This window comes from Heterodontus francisci, chromosome 18, assembly GCF_036365525.1.
Source record: "Heterodontus francisci isolate sHetFra1 chromosome 18, sHetFra1.hap1, whole genome shotgun sequence".
NCBI classification, from domain to species: Eukaryota; Metazoa; Chordata; class Chondrichthyes; order Heterodontiformes; family Heterodontidae; genus Heterodontus; species Heterodontus francisci.
Window position 1 is genome coordinate 27,865,659 of NC_090388.1, and position 15,400 is coordinate 27,881,058.

Sequence of the window (15,400 nt, forward strand, 5' to 3'; positions counted from 1 at the left end):
CTGTACTGGAATAGTTTGGCTAGAGGCACAGCTAGTTCTGGAAACACAAGTCTTCAGCACCGCATCCAGACTGTTGTCGGGGCCCATAGCCTTTACTGTATCCAGTGCGCTCGGCTGCTTCTTGATATCATGTGGAGTGATCTGGCTGAAGACTGGCTGTGGTGATGGTGTGGACCTCAGGAGGAGGCCGAGACGGATAATCCACTTGGCACATCTGGCTGTAGATGGTTGCAAACGCTTCAGGCTTGTCTTTTGCACTCAAGTACTGGGCTCCACCATCATTGATCATGGAACCTCCTTCTCCCATTAGTTGTTTAATTGTACACCACCATTCATGACTGGATGTGGCATAGCTGTAGAGGTTTAATCGAATCCACTGGCTGTGGGATTGCTTAGCTCCATCTGCAGTGTGGTTAGAATGTGAAGCTTGCAAACCCATGGATTAGGTGAACCAAATGGCATGAAATCATTTAAGGGAAAACTAGATAAATACCTGAGGGAGAAAGGAAAAGAAGGCTATGCTGATATGGTTAGATGAAGTAGGGTGAGAGGAGGCTCGTGTGGAGCATAAACACCAGCATAGAGCAGTAAGACTGAATGGCTTGTTTCTCTGCTGTAAATTCTGTGTAATTCTCTGATTTAAAAAAAAATCCATTAATTAAAAACAATCAATTAATCGGGACAGCTCTAATGGGTTTCATATGGGAAGTTGCAACTATAATCACATGATTTACCATGGAACAAAAGTGTAGCATGAATAAGACTAATGATATGGCAATGCTTCCATTTATTGGTACTGTGATTAAGAGCCTGCAGATTTCTGCCAGCCATTTAAAGTAGTAATAAACCACACCATGTACTGACGGGAGTTAGCCAAATCTCCGACACGGTTATTCGGCTTTTAGTATACGCTATGCAGTTTCTTATTGGATTTTCCTGCTACATTCACCAAGGAAACAATGGAATGCGAGGATTTTTTTTTAAAGCAATACAATCTGTTATGAGTTTCCACAGTTCATAAATAGAACATGATGTCATTTGGGCAGAAAAGCACAGTTAGTAGAAACTTCCACCTCCTTTAAGAAAAACAACAGTAATAACACATTATATAACTGTTGACATTTTTAAAAGAGTTAAGTGCGTGCGTATTCGTTCACATTTTCTTTTTATCGCAACAGAATCCCCACAACTAAGCATCAACAATGCCCACAAAATATATATCACTGGGAAAAAAATGCAAAGCAGATGCATTCACTTTTGAGGTTATAACATGGTTTGAATTGAGAGTTTTGTTTCAGTGCTAGGATCCCATACATTTGACAATACTGTTGATTTTATTTTGCAGGAGAAATTGTACAAGGTTCCAGGACTGTATATATAGTCAGTGCAAAGGGCTGCAAATGATAAACATCTTCAAAGTTGTATCGTGGAGCAAAAAGGATCACTGCTGTACCAACGTAGGCACAGACAGTGTCATACATTTATACCTGCCCTGAACCATTTAGGCACGATAGTAGCTGGGTGGTGGAGTAGGGGGCAGCGGTGGTGGGGGGGGGGGGGGGTGGGTGGTGAGGGGGTGAGGTCAGAGATCATGGCACAGAGGTACGTCCGATCGCAGGGAGGGTGGCAGAAGCAGGTAAACTGGATCTAGCAGTCAACCTCCCTTTAAACTGCCGGGTCTCCTGAGGCCCAGGCTTAAATTTAAAATGGGAAATTAAATCTGATGCACGCAGCTTCATTATAATATTTAAATAACCTGTCCGCCTCCTTGGAGTGGCTTGGTCAACCATTAAAACCAAAAGTGAGCAGGTTTGAGGCGGGTTGGGTTCAGGTTTGAGATTTTTAACAATTTAACATCACATTTGGCCCACCCCCCCACACATTTTTGGTGGTTAAATTTCTCCTCATTGTGTCTGTTCATATGATGCAATGATATGAATTGATTTTTCCTAAGAGGCTGGAGGTTTCACTTTTTTTTGTGTGTGTACATATGAAAACTATGGGCTGGATTTAATGGATCCCCCCAGTGATGGGCAAGGAGGTAGGGGGCCCGTGGAATTGCAACAGAAGGCGTGGCACAAAGGGCACATCGCCTTTCCGTCACACCACAATTAAGTTGGGGGCAGGAAAGGCCGAAGACAGCTTCCCGCCCAGAGGCCAATTGAGGCCCTTAAGTGTTCAATTAGTAGCTACTCAAGGGCCTCTTCCTGCTGTCAGTGGAATTAAGCCAGCGGCAGGGTGGGAGGGGGGGTCTCACCCATGTGGGGAGGTCACCCAGTGAAATGAGGCAGCCTCCCTGTGGGCTTGTGGGGGGCGGGCCTCCTCTGTAGGCATTCTACAGAGGGCTCCCAGCATTAAAAGCCACCCCTCTGTTAACACCTGCCCCACTCTCATCGTCCTTCCTCACTGCCCCCATCGCCAAGGCCTGCCGGACTGGCCCCGGCGACCCCACCTCACTGACCTCTGGTCCAGGTCTCCAGCACTGGGTCTGCTCCCAGGCCTCCCATAGTAATGGTAGTGGCCACCACTCCCGGTTGCGCTGCTGACACTACTGAGCTGCGGCTCTTTGATTAGCCAGCAGCTTTTGGAGGCGTGATCCCCATCCATAAAGGGACGGAGATCTCAACACTGGGCTGTTAATTGCCCGAGCACCGTTGAATCGCGCCAGGTGTTGTGGGGGGGTGGGGGGTGGGTGCTCCAAAAGGCCGAGGCGGGGTTCCCCTCGTCTTTTTGGCCCGGCGCTGGGAGCCCGCCGGCACAACCAAATCCAGCCCATATACGGGCATTTCAATGCTTCGCTAGCCACCGTACTGAAAGTAGGACAGTCTAAATAATGAACATCTCCCTGACCATTATCAATGCTTATCAGCTGGGTGAGAGGAAACAATTTTAAAAAGAGACAAAGTAGACAGGTTAGGTTTTCTGCTCCTTGGCATGGGACACTTAAGCTCTGCAAAGTTATCTGAGAATCAGCCTGGCCTACAACTGATGAAATGCCCAAAACCAAAGTAAACAAATTCAAGTGTCACACAGCCCTGTGGCTCAAACTCGGGAGACAAGCTCACTTGCTTATGATACCGGATCCCAATGGTGATCCTTTTTGGTTAAGTTATTATGCAAGACGTCATAGCATTTTTTTGTACAAGCAACAAACATATTGCAGCTTATGTCTTCTTTATAAAAGCTAGAATATGATTATTTACTTGTGGCTGTTCACATCTTCATATAAAAATTGAAAACAGATGGAATGGGCATAATGGAAAATGAATGTTGTCTTGTAAAAGTATATTCAACAGAATTGAATGAAATGACCAGTTTCAGATTTATTTGCTCTATATTTGCATCATGTGTGAATGGATCCAATAGGTCAGAAGGTAGATTTGACTTAAGAACAGAACTTGCTGACATTGCACAGCACATAAATCAACATCCAAGAGAAGCTTTTTTTGGCAAAGAAGGCATGAGGCCCGGGATTTTTAGTTGCCAGTGGGGTCGGGAAAGGTTGCAGGCACAGGACCCCACCGCCTCCGGAATGCAATGCAATTTTCAAATGGAGAGCGGGGTGGGGTGGGGGGTGCGGAGAGAACAGGGAACCCACGTGCCTCTAATTAATGGCCCATGAAGCTCCTTGAGGAGCTTATTACGGGCCAGTGAGGGCGAGAAGGCGATTTTCAAAGCTTAAATTGCTGAACCCAAACAGTCTGGTACTCAGCAGTCAGACTCAAATTGGGCAGAAGGCAAAGTTTTTTTTTGATGCTAAAAAATTTCAGGAGCTGGGGGATCTTGCACTGGATGGTGTGCTTAACCTTTCATTTGCTCTTTGGGCACTTTAGTGCTCATTGAGGCAGCTGGACCTCCGTGGAGCTGCCTGCTCTCTTCTGCAATGCAGCTGCAGGCCCCGTCATGCCTGCCGTCTGCCTTTGCCACTTGCACTCCGCGGGCAACTCCTGGCTCCTGGTTACACTCAACGCCACTAATTGGGCACCGAACCTACAGCCGGCCCAGTTCGGGCATTTACGTTTACATTTCATTGCAGTGCGGGGTCAGGACCCAGAAATTATCCAGGAGTCAGGTTCCTGACCCCAATTTGAAAAGCAAGCCTAAGGTCTCTCGGGTGCTGACTAACCTGTTGTACAATTCCATTTTCATTTAAAGTGAAATGTGATCATATCTGCTTACAACCATTGGCACCAGTAAACCAAGTTCTTACAATCTCTGCCTGGCCTTGATGAACAGACACCCACAGCACAAGTAGGCCTGAATTGCCGTTACAGAACAACGAGCACTGGGCCACTTCTGAAGCTGAAATAACCCTACCTGACAAAAATCACTGAATGCAAAATAGTAATCATTGCTCTCAAAACAAAATCCCGAATATTTGTCCCATATATTTTATCAGATTTCTTAGTAACATAATACCAACTACATACTTAGTTTCAAAGATTGTACCATCACTCTTAATGCATCTTCAACCACTAAAGTGCTGAGTGCAAAAATCAAATGACATTTGAGATTTAACAAGCTATTAAAGTGGATGAAACTATTTTTCTATTTAAGAGTGCAATGAAGAAATGCTTCTGTCTGAGCGGGAGAGGGAACAGGATTAATTAAAACACTGCTACAGCGATTCATTGTACCAGTAAACAATATCTGTGTCACACAAATAGATCAATAGTGCCATTCATTGCAGGTTTTATAATTGACCTGGTTAGGAATAAGGCCAGCAGTTGAGTCATGCATACTTACAAATTATAAAGCATATCAGCCATGTTGCTGCGATAGTACAAGGCATTTCTATAGGCCTTTTCAGCTTCCAAAACTTTGCCTTGGCTTTTCAGAACATTCCCGAGGTTACCCCACGCTGCCAGGAAGAGAAAGCAGTTGTTCACGTTGGTGCTAGAATCTGTTTAAACATGACACATCATCTTCACATAAAGTTCCACTTTTGAGATCAAAATTGTTTACCTTTCGCTGGATTCACTTTTATCCCTGATCTATATAACATTTCCTCATCATGCCAGTCTCTGTTCCTTAATATGGTTTTCGACCCATATAAAATGACTAAAGCAGCAGCTGCATATAAAACCAAGTTCTTAAACACTCTCTTCTTCATTCTAAGAGAAAGGGTCCTTATGCCCAATGTTACTAGTAAACAGAATCCCATGCTTGGAATGTACAGGATTCGCTCTGCTATTACAAAACCAACATAAAAGAAAAGGTTAGTAGCAGGCAGGAATGGCACTATTAGCAGTGATAAAGAGAAAATGACAATGTTCTGAGCTTTTGGAAGTGGTAGTCCCTGAATTAAATCATTCTTTACAAAGTGATCAGTTCTTGGTACAAAATAAAAACGCTGTTCGTTGTTCCCATGCTCCATTGCTGAGTGGCAGCTGTGCCCATTTGTATTCTGTTTGCCATTCATCACTGCTTTTCCATTGCACATTCTGTCTTTTGGAGACTCCTTCAAGCTGATATAGATGAGGAGCAGCAATCCAACAAAGAATGCTGAAGTGTGAAGGTTCCTCCAATCGCCAACTGTTCTTATCAATGGCACGGCATCCATCGACCAATCAAAACTCATAGTGTCGGGGCATAACAGTAGCCAAAGATTTGCTGCCGGCAAGTAATGAAATGTCAAAGTGCGTGTCAGCAGGCTGTCTGAGTCTGCTGCTGGGTTGTCAGAGTTGGAGAAGCTTGGTGGCTTGTTACCCATCCAGTATAAACGAAGTCCCAGTAAAGTGGCACCCCAGACAGCCAGCAGTCCCACCCTTATCAAAAGGGAAGTAACCTGCCTCTGAAAAAAAAAGAAACAAATTAGGAGAGAATATAAATAAATGAATTAATAAGTAATATTCATATCATATTTGCCAGTCTGAGGAAAGAAAACTGTGTGCAAACTTTAAAACACATATTAATGCTGTGAAGTTGGACCAGTAGAGCAACATTAGTAGATTATTTAGCATTAGGATACATCAACAGTCTTAGAGGGAATATGGAAAAACACTGTAGTTGTGGGGAACCAGGGCATGATGGGATACGTGGCCACGGCCTGGGGAAAGTAGTACAATTGGAGCCTAATTGCCTTCACATCTGCGTAAACATGCTGTCCTTGCTTCACTAATCAGAGAGATAAGGGTGCGATTGCAATAGGGACAGGATGCCATAAACTGAGAGATGCCAAGTTCAAGGCTGGGGAGGAGATGGCAGGAGAATAATTAGTGGGGCAATACAATCCAGTTTATTGATCAAGCTGCAGACTTGAAATGTGTCGAGGGTAGTGTGACAAATGAGTAATGGTGATTGTTTCCTATAAATGTGAGTTTCAAATTCTATTTCTTTGAGAAGATGTTTTGCTGACCAGAAAGTTTCTCCCATGCACCGTTCTTGAAATAAGCCTTTATTTACTTTAATCCCGTGGACTCGAGACAATTTATTCTCTCCACAACATGCTGAAAGAATGCTTATTGCACTATGCTCTGAACATACAGATGTTGGAGGAAACTGAACCTAAGTTGTTGCGGTACAGCAATGCCTTGTTATAATATTACATTGTGCTCCAGCAAAATCAACTCTGGGCTACTGTGAAATGGGTGAAGAGTCATCCAGTATTAAGAAGTTTAAAAAGAGCACAGTACAGTAAAACATTGAAAAGAATACATCAATAAAATACTAAATTGAATAAATAATAGAAAAGAGAATAAAGAGAAAAGCACCACTGCAAATGCTGAAAATCTGAAATAAAAACAGAAAATGCAGGAAGGGCAGTGATTAATGCTTCATTCTATACTCTTCATTTCTGATAGTATAGAAAAGTAGTAAAGAGAATAAGGCAAATTAAGAATAAAATAGAATGCCTTTTTTAAAGTTAGCCTTTGCTTATATTCAATAAATAAGGCCAAGGACCTAATTTTATATACTTTACACTGCCTGTAATTGGTACCTGTGCCCTGTTTGATGGCATAAGTGTGGTTAATTATATACAACTTTATAAATACTGGCTGCTAGAAAATTGTGCTTAAGTGGAAATGCATTTGAAGAAGTTAGCCAGCTTTGGTTTGAGTGCTTAAATGGAGGGAGGCTCTAACCTTCTACTCATGCTAAAATACACTCATAAAAAAGTTTTTTTGATGGCTTAGACATAGTGATCCATCTTCCAAAAATTGATTTTACACAAAAGAGATTCTTCAAGAAAGCAGTCCCATCCCATAGACTTCTCCAAACCACTACGCTTTGAAAGACAGCTTTTAATGGTAAAATAGAAACAGAGGATGGATTTCTCTGACACACCACTGTTGTAAGCAACTATTCCTCCTGCTGTTAGTTTTCCAATATTAAAATGAAACTACACAAATACCTAAAATATTACTACATACCAGCATTAATTGAAAGTTTTGATGGCACTTTAGTTCCTTTTTATTTTCCTGCACTAATTTCAATCAGATAAAATTCCACCTACCACTTTTTTCAGGGTCATTGGTAATTAGAAATGAGGAAATCAAGAATGCAGAAACAAACTGAAGATACACCTCTGCTTCAAAAAAAAGCAAAGATATATATCCAATAGTATTGGAAGATTTATAGTGGGTGAAACTGGTCTTGGGCAGTAGCACAGAATGGGCAATAGCAAATTGACAACCCATTTTACAACACATCTGATTTTCTATTCCATTGAAAATAAAAGAAAGACTTGCATCTATATAGCACTTTTCACGACCAGAGGACATCTCCAAGTGCTTTAGTCATCACTGTTATAAGGTAGGAAATGTAGCAGCCAATTTGTACACAGCAAACTCCCACAAACAGCAATGTGATAATGATCAGATAATCTGTTTTTGTGATGTTGATTGAAGGATAAATATTGGGCAGGACACCAGGGATAACTGCCCTGCTCTTCTTTGAAATAGTGCCATGGGATCTTTTACATCCACCCGAGCAGGCAGATGTGCCTCGGTTTAACGTCTCATCCGAAAGACAGCACCTCCAAAAGTGTAGCACACCCTCTGTACTACACCGGAGTGTCAGCCTTGATTTTTGTGCTCAAGCCCTGGAGTAGGACTTGAATTCATAATTAACCTGACAGCAATGATTATTCACATTTTATAATTATAAAATATTGGTACAGCTGCAGCTTTACATGTGTACAGTATTTTCTTTTCAATCCAGATTTAAATATCTCACTGGAAAATTATAAGTGATTGTCTTTTTGATCAGAAAAGCAAATCTTTTGGATAGATTTTACATAATGACTGTGAGCAGGATCCCCCTGAAAGGGCACAGGATTCTTCAGGATTCTCATGGAAAAAGAGGGTGCTGATTGTACAGCATCCCGGAAGCATTCCCGGGAGCGCTGAAGAAATCTTGTTATTTCCAATGAGGCTGGTCTGCTCCAGCTGTGTGGATGATCAAAACAACTGGAAGCAACACAAATCCTTCATCTGAACACAATGTAGTCAATGTGATTCAGTAGCTGGCAATTTTTAGTCAGAGTAATTATCTTGCCAGAATAAATCTAAGTCAGACTTGTCACTATAAACAAATAGAGTTGAAGAATTAATTGTGACCTCGATTTGCATTCGAGCCTTTGTGAATGTACTATATCTTAAAATTGGATAAGGATCTCTGCTGTAGACCTGTATAAACTAAAAGGCATTTCTAAGTACAGGGCTGCCATAAATTACGCTGACACTGCTTAAAATTCTTAATTTTAATAAAGCACCATTTATTAATATTCCCTCAGTTCCATTTCGGTCCTTGCAAATCCTTCTGTGCACAAATGGACTATTTGTAGTAGACATTACAGTTGGGTGGATCAGAGAGTCTTCTCTTGTCCATCATTGATCATATGTTCATATTTGTCAACCATCAAATAGTAATCGCACTCATTTCAAGTTCTTTTCTGTTTCAGTTAATTGAAATGTCACTACTTGAAATTCTGTGTGCACTTAGGAAATGACTTGTCAGCCACAGTATGTACTTGGAACTTTCACTATAAGGTATAATAATTTCCTCCTGCACATAAAAATCATCACCAGTACATCTGATTGTGCAAAGGCCAAGTGTAAAACAAAGCAGAATTCCACGCCAAACTGAAATTAAATAACTTGACAAGGCAATGCCAGTCCTAAACCAAGCTTTGGTCATTTTGGGCCTGAGTAAACTTGATTCCTTTCCATGCTGTCTTGGAATTCAAATTTCCACAAGTTATGGTCAATTTTTATATTTTCAATTTGGCTCCCATTTTGATATGCTGGGGTGGATTTGGAATAAATAAAACCAAACATGTGAACTGCAGCCAGTTTCCACAGCCCTGCTATTCAGTCCCATCTCTACAAACAGTATTTAGGCATAAGAACATAAGATACAGTAGCAGGAGTAAGCCATAAGGCTCATCAAGCCTGCTCTGCCATTCAGTAAGATTACATCTAAGCTTCTACATCAACTTCACTTTTCTGCGCTATCCCTTGATTCCCTTCGTGCCCCAAAATCTTTCAATTTCAGTTTTGAATGTACTCAACAACTGAGCAGCTGCATCTCTTTGAGGTAGAGAATTCCAAAGATTCAAAAGCCTCTGAGTAGAGAAATTTCTCCTCATCTCAGTCCTAAATGGCTAACCTCTTACTCTGAGATTATGATCCCTAGTTCTATACGCTCCAGCCAGGGAAAACCACCTCTCAGCCTCTACCCTCTCAAGTTCTCTAAGAATTTTATATTTTTCAATGTGATTACCTCTCATTCTTCTCAACGCAAGAGAATATAAGCCCATTCTTCTCTTAGAAGAGTTCTCTCATCCCAGGAATCAATCTCGTGAACCTTCCTTACACCCCCTTTAAGGCAAGTAGATCCTTCCTTCGGTAAGGAGACCAAAACTGTACACAGTACTCCAATTGTGGTCTTGCCTAGGCCCTATACAACTGCAACAAGACTTCTTTACTCTTGTACTCCAAACCCCTTGCAATAAAGGCTACTCAACAATTTGTCTTCCTATTTGCTTGCTGTACTTACATGTTAGTTCCTGTGACTCATGTACAACGACACCCAAGTTCCTCTGAATACCAGCGTTTACTAGTCTCTCACCTTTTAAAAATATTTTTCTAAATAAAGGGCTGCCATAAATATATACTACTGAGACTGCTTTAAATACTTGATTTTAATAAAGCACCATTTATTTAAATTCCTTCAGTTCCATTTCAGTCCTTGCAAATCCTTCTGTGCACAAATGGACTATTTTTAGTAGGCATCACAGTTGGGTGGATTAGAAGGTTTTCTCTTGTCTATCATTGATCATATGCTCATATTTGTCAACCATCAAATAGTAATCTCACTCATTTCAAGTTCTTTCTGTTTCAGTTAATTCGTCATACCAACTTGGATAATTTTACACTTCCCCACATTATCCATCTGCCACCTTCTTGTTCACTCACCACCTGTCGATGTCCCTTTGCAGTTTCTTTGCATCCTCCTCATAACCTACTCTCCCACCTAGCTTTGTTCATCAGTAAGTTTGGACATATCACTCTGTCCCCTCAATATAGATTGTAAATAGCTGGGGCCCAAGCATGGATCCTTTCAGCACTCCACTAGTTACACACTGCCATCCTGAGAATTACCTGGTTATTCTTACTCTCTGCCTTTTATCCATTAACCCACTCTTAATCCATGTGAATATATTTCTCCCAATCCTATGAGCCCTAATCTTGTGTAACAGTCTCTTGTGTTGCACCTTGCATGCCAAGCAGCAGAGGCAGCATGCGATAGGGCTAAGTGATCCCGAAACCAACGAATCAGATCTAAGCTATGCAGTCCTGCCACATCCAGTCGTGAATAGTGTTCAATTCCATTCACAACTCCACTGATGATGAAGCAACCTATGTCAGCCTACAGCATGACCTGAACAACATCTAGGCTTGGGCTGAGAAGGGCCAGATAACAGTCGTGTTACATATTATGTTAGGTAACAACCATCTTGAAGAAGAAAAAGTCCAGTTCCTTTCCTGCACCATTATTGCAGAGTCCTCCACCATTTACATCATTATTAACTTGCTCAACCTTTCCAATGCAGTGAGTACAAGAGCAGGTCAGAGGCTGGGTATTCTGTGCTGCATGGCTCACCTCCTGATCTACCATCCATAAAACTCAAGTCAGGATTGTGATGGAATACTCACTAATTGCCTGGATGGGTGCAGTCACAACAAAAATCAAGAAAAATGGTTTCAACCAAGACACAGCAGTTTGCTTGATCGTTGCCATTGTACTCACTACCCACCTGCTACATCATCAGTGCGCTTTGGTTGCAGTATGTACAATGTAAGATGCACTGTAGCTACTCAGCATGGTTACTCTACCAACACCTCCCTCCCTGTAATCGCTGCCACTGAGAAGTATGAGAGCATTAATGTCATGGGAACACCATCATCATCAAGTTCCCCACTAAATCACATACCAAGCGGAGTTGGACATATATCATAATTGTGCATCATCACTGGACAATATCCTAGTATTCCCTATACAATACCATGTAATGGTAATGTTTTCACAAGAACTACAGCGGTTCAAGAAGAAGGTCCATCACCACCTTCTCAGGGATGGGCATCAATGCAGCCTTGCTAGTGTTGCTCACATCCCAAGAACAAATTCAAAAAAAAAAGTTAATTTAGACTAATTAGACCTAAATGGTTTCCTAAAAAAATGGAAAGTGTGTTAAATTTTGAATTCCATCAAAAATTGTTTTTGTACTGCTTTAATACTAAACTAAACAATAAAGAACTGGTGAAAATTTGTTCCCAATTGTCTACTCCACAAGGACGTTTCAGTTTTATGGTTCCTACCACATGTACCAGTAACCTAATTCAATGGAAAATGTGACTAAGTAAGCTATTTACTGGAACTATAGCTCCCTGATTAACTGTTGAAACTACAACAGATCAACACATTTCGAAGAATGCAGAAAATTCCCCAGTCAGCAAATCCTGGGCACTGATACCCAGTTCACGTTAAGAGCAAATTATTAGCGGCTAAGAATCTAAACAGTTCAATTACCGAACCTCCAGGGGATCTGACTAAAAACTCAACCTGACCTTACCTCCCCTCCTCCTTTCATCATTAATATATGGAAAGCTTTTGAATGCCAGCACTAACTTTAATCCTGTTTAGTACAAAATAAGAAGTTTACTGGTTCCCAGTAGGCATTGTATTTCAGTCAAATCTTTATAAGCATGAAACAATCCAGTCTTTTATTATGTATGCATGCGAGTGTATCGTCAAAGATGAATTAGATTTGAAAACAGAATACTTTCAAATGTATAGGAAATTCTTCTGGAACTCAAAAAGAAATCTGTCCAAAAAAAAGAGAGAACAAGAGTGCAATATTTGATCAGCAGCATGAAGCTGGACATAAGAATTGATTCTTTCACTTTCAAGGAGCATAATATCATGCAAATGCCTTGGCCTCTTTTCAAGCAACATCCTCCTGAAGTGGTTGTCCTTGGAGCTCAGGGTGAGAAAAAAAAGTGCATTAAAGACAAGAAACACGTTTAGCAATCTTTGAGCCATGTAATTAGCTTTTCCAAAAGCAAAAGCTAACTGCAAATATACTTCACTTTCTTTTTTGGCAACTAAGTTACTTCATGTGTCACTTGGTGTCAAATGTGTAGAGACTTGTATGTTGAATGAAGGGTTGGCTTGAAAACTTACTCATTGTGCAGCATTCCAAATAAAAGACTGCTAACTCAGTCCTTTATAACATAAGTAAACTGTGAGAGCAAAAGCATATGCACAAGATGAGAAGAAAAATGAGCAAGATAGAAAGAAAGGTTTTACTACAAATTGATAGCAATCCACCTTATTTTAGCTCATCTTCTATCTAGTTCTGAAAACTTTGACAACACTCCAATTAAAATTATTAATTTGGAGATTTAAGCTCCATATTAAACTCGAGGCACGAATTGGAGCAGAGGGTAAACCAGTCAGTCCCCTAGAGTGCAAGGTCCCAGAGATTATAACTCCTAGGCCTTATTTGAATGCCCCAACACTGATCTCCACCCAAGGCTGGTGAGAATGACATCATGCAACGGGCAGATATTGAATAGTTGCAGGGGGTCAAGCCGTGGGGAAAGACCATAGCACTTAAGGCCCTAAGTATTCACAAGGAACATTTAAAAAGTAAAATAAAAACATTTACTTGGGTCTCCTGTATCCAGGATGCTGACTGCTGCCAGCTGCAAGCTTTGGCTGGTGGATCTGAAACTGTGCGGCCATTTGTTGACTGACAATCAAAATTGCTATGTGTCCAATGGCAAGATCAGGAAGCCATTGCTATTACCATTTAACCATTAGGCCCTAACTCCTCCAAGGCAGGTGACCTTCCTGATTACAGGTAAGTTAAGATGGTGAGGGGCAGGAACACAGTGCCAAACCACCGACATCTTAACTATCCATACATGCACCTTTCCCACAGGGTGGTGGGGACCGGGAGGTTAAAATACCCTCTTTGGTTTCACATTATTAAACCAGAGGTCTGTGAAATAATTTTGCATCAGCAGGCTCTCTCCATCTCTAATTGTTACTATTTTTCCTATCATATTTCATCACATCCAGGCATCTCTCCCTCAGATGTGAGAGTGGACAGAAACCTATCCCAACTTTTAACACAAACATTCTGTTCATCAACTGACAGCCAGATATACAATTGTTCTCCCTACATGTGTGTCCCCAATTAGTGGCCCAGCTGAAAGCTGACAAAACTCATCACACACTCGACTGACAGATTTGAATATCAGCTAAAGCCATGACCACAGCAGTGTGATGGGAACCATATAACTCTTTTCATTTGGCAATTGAAATTGGTTCAGCTGGTAGCTAGCTTTGTTTGAAAGCTGCTTTTAGTGAAATTTCAAAGAGGAAGGAAGATCAGCACTGTGTACTATACGACAAATTAACAGAAGTGTTTCAAGTCGGGCGTTTGGAAAATATATGCGAATATATTACTTTTGATAATACCCTGTTTGACAAGGGCTCTCCATGAACCAGGGGTTCACATATCTTGAAGGTGCAATGGGACGATGAGGGATGAAACCAGCTAGCACTGTGTCTACTCAGAATCATTACTGGGTCCTGCTTTATTAACAGTCTGTTTATAGGTTGATTTCATGCAGTTTGTTAATTATTCTTTCAATTTCTATTAACTATTTGTTATATGGCTATTATATCTAGCTGCATGAGGCAGTTATACATTTTCATGTCAAAAGGTAGGATATATACACTCAGAATAGGATACATGCTACATGACGAAATTGACAATGTTCATGTACATTTAATAACAAATATAACTACAATGACTTAAAGAAAGATAGAGAGGTGGAGAGGTTTAGGGAGGGAATTTCAGAGCTTAGGGCCTGGGCATGAAGGCATGGGCGTTAATGGTGGAGAAATTAAAATTGGGGATGCCCAACAGGCCAGTCTTAGAGAAACGCAGATATCTCAGAGGAGTGTGATGCTGGAGGAGATTACAGAGGTAGGGAGGGCAAGGCCATGGAAGGATTTGAAAACAAGGATGAGAATTTTAAAATCAAGGTGTGGCTTAACCTGAAGCCACTGTAAGTCAGCGAGCACAGGAGTGATAAGTGAATGGAATTTGAACGAGTAAGGACACAAGCAGCAGAATTTTGAATGAGTTTACAGACGGTGGAATGTGGGAGCTTGGTAAGAAGAACATTGGAATAGTCGAGTCAAGAGATCAAAAAGGCATGCATAATGGTTTCAGCAGCAGGGGCTGAGTTAGACAGTGTTCCAGAAGTGGAAATAGGCGGTCTTGGTGACGACGCAGATATGTGATTGGATATCTCAGGGTCAAATATGACACCAAGGTTGCAAACAGTCAGGTTCAGGCTCAGATTTTAGATGGCATTGTAAAACTGTGAGAGAAAAGTAGACACTACACTGTGCAGCTGGTTGACATCCTCACCGACGAATAAATGATTCAGTGCAAGATAGATAATATTTATACAAAAGGCAAAATACAGCAGATTCTGGGAAGCTGAAATATAAACAGAAAATACTGGAAATATTCAGCAGTTTTGGCAGCATCCGTGGAGAGAGAAGCAGAGTTAATGGGCTAGATTTTACTACATTTTTAAGCAAGTACAGGTGAGAGTAAAGGGGTAATAGAGAAGGAGGCAAGAACAAATGGAAGGGTGGAAGGCAGGAATGATTTAAATGACAAATGGGATAATGTTGCAAGGCAAAAGGGAGATGGTAATGGGACAAGTGAAGAAAGAAGAGATGGTTTAGAAGAGGTGTAAATGACAACACCAAAATCATTTCCAGACATGCTGTATGAAAAGCTGGACCAGCGGTTATGATCTGAAACCGTTGAACTCAATGTTGAATTCGGAAGGCTGTAAAG

The 15,400-nt window shown here is 41.2% G+C and overlaps 1 protein-coding gene across 3 annotated transcripts in view; it reads right to left on the reverse strand.

The window, feature by feature from the left end:
• Window positions 1-15,400, reverse strand: part of LOC137379512 (protein O-mannosyl-transferase TMTC2-like) — a 185,209-nt gene that overhangs the window by 65,900 nt on the left and 103,909 nt on the right. For all 3 annotated transcript variants that reach the window (XM_068050449.1, XM_068050448.1, XM_068050450.1), the window contains 2 exons: window positions 4,966-5,794; window positions 4,747-4,861 (listed from right to left, as the gene is read on the reverse strand). In XM_068050449.1, coding sequence (XP_067906550.1) covers window positions 4,747-4,861; window positions 4,966-5,794 — 944 coding nt within the window. The remainder of the gene's footprint in view (window positions 1-4,746; window positions 4,862-4,965; window positions 5,795-15,400) is intronic.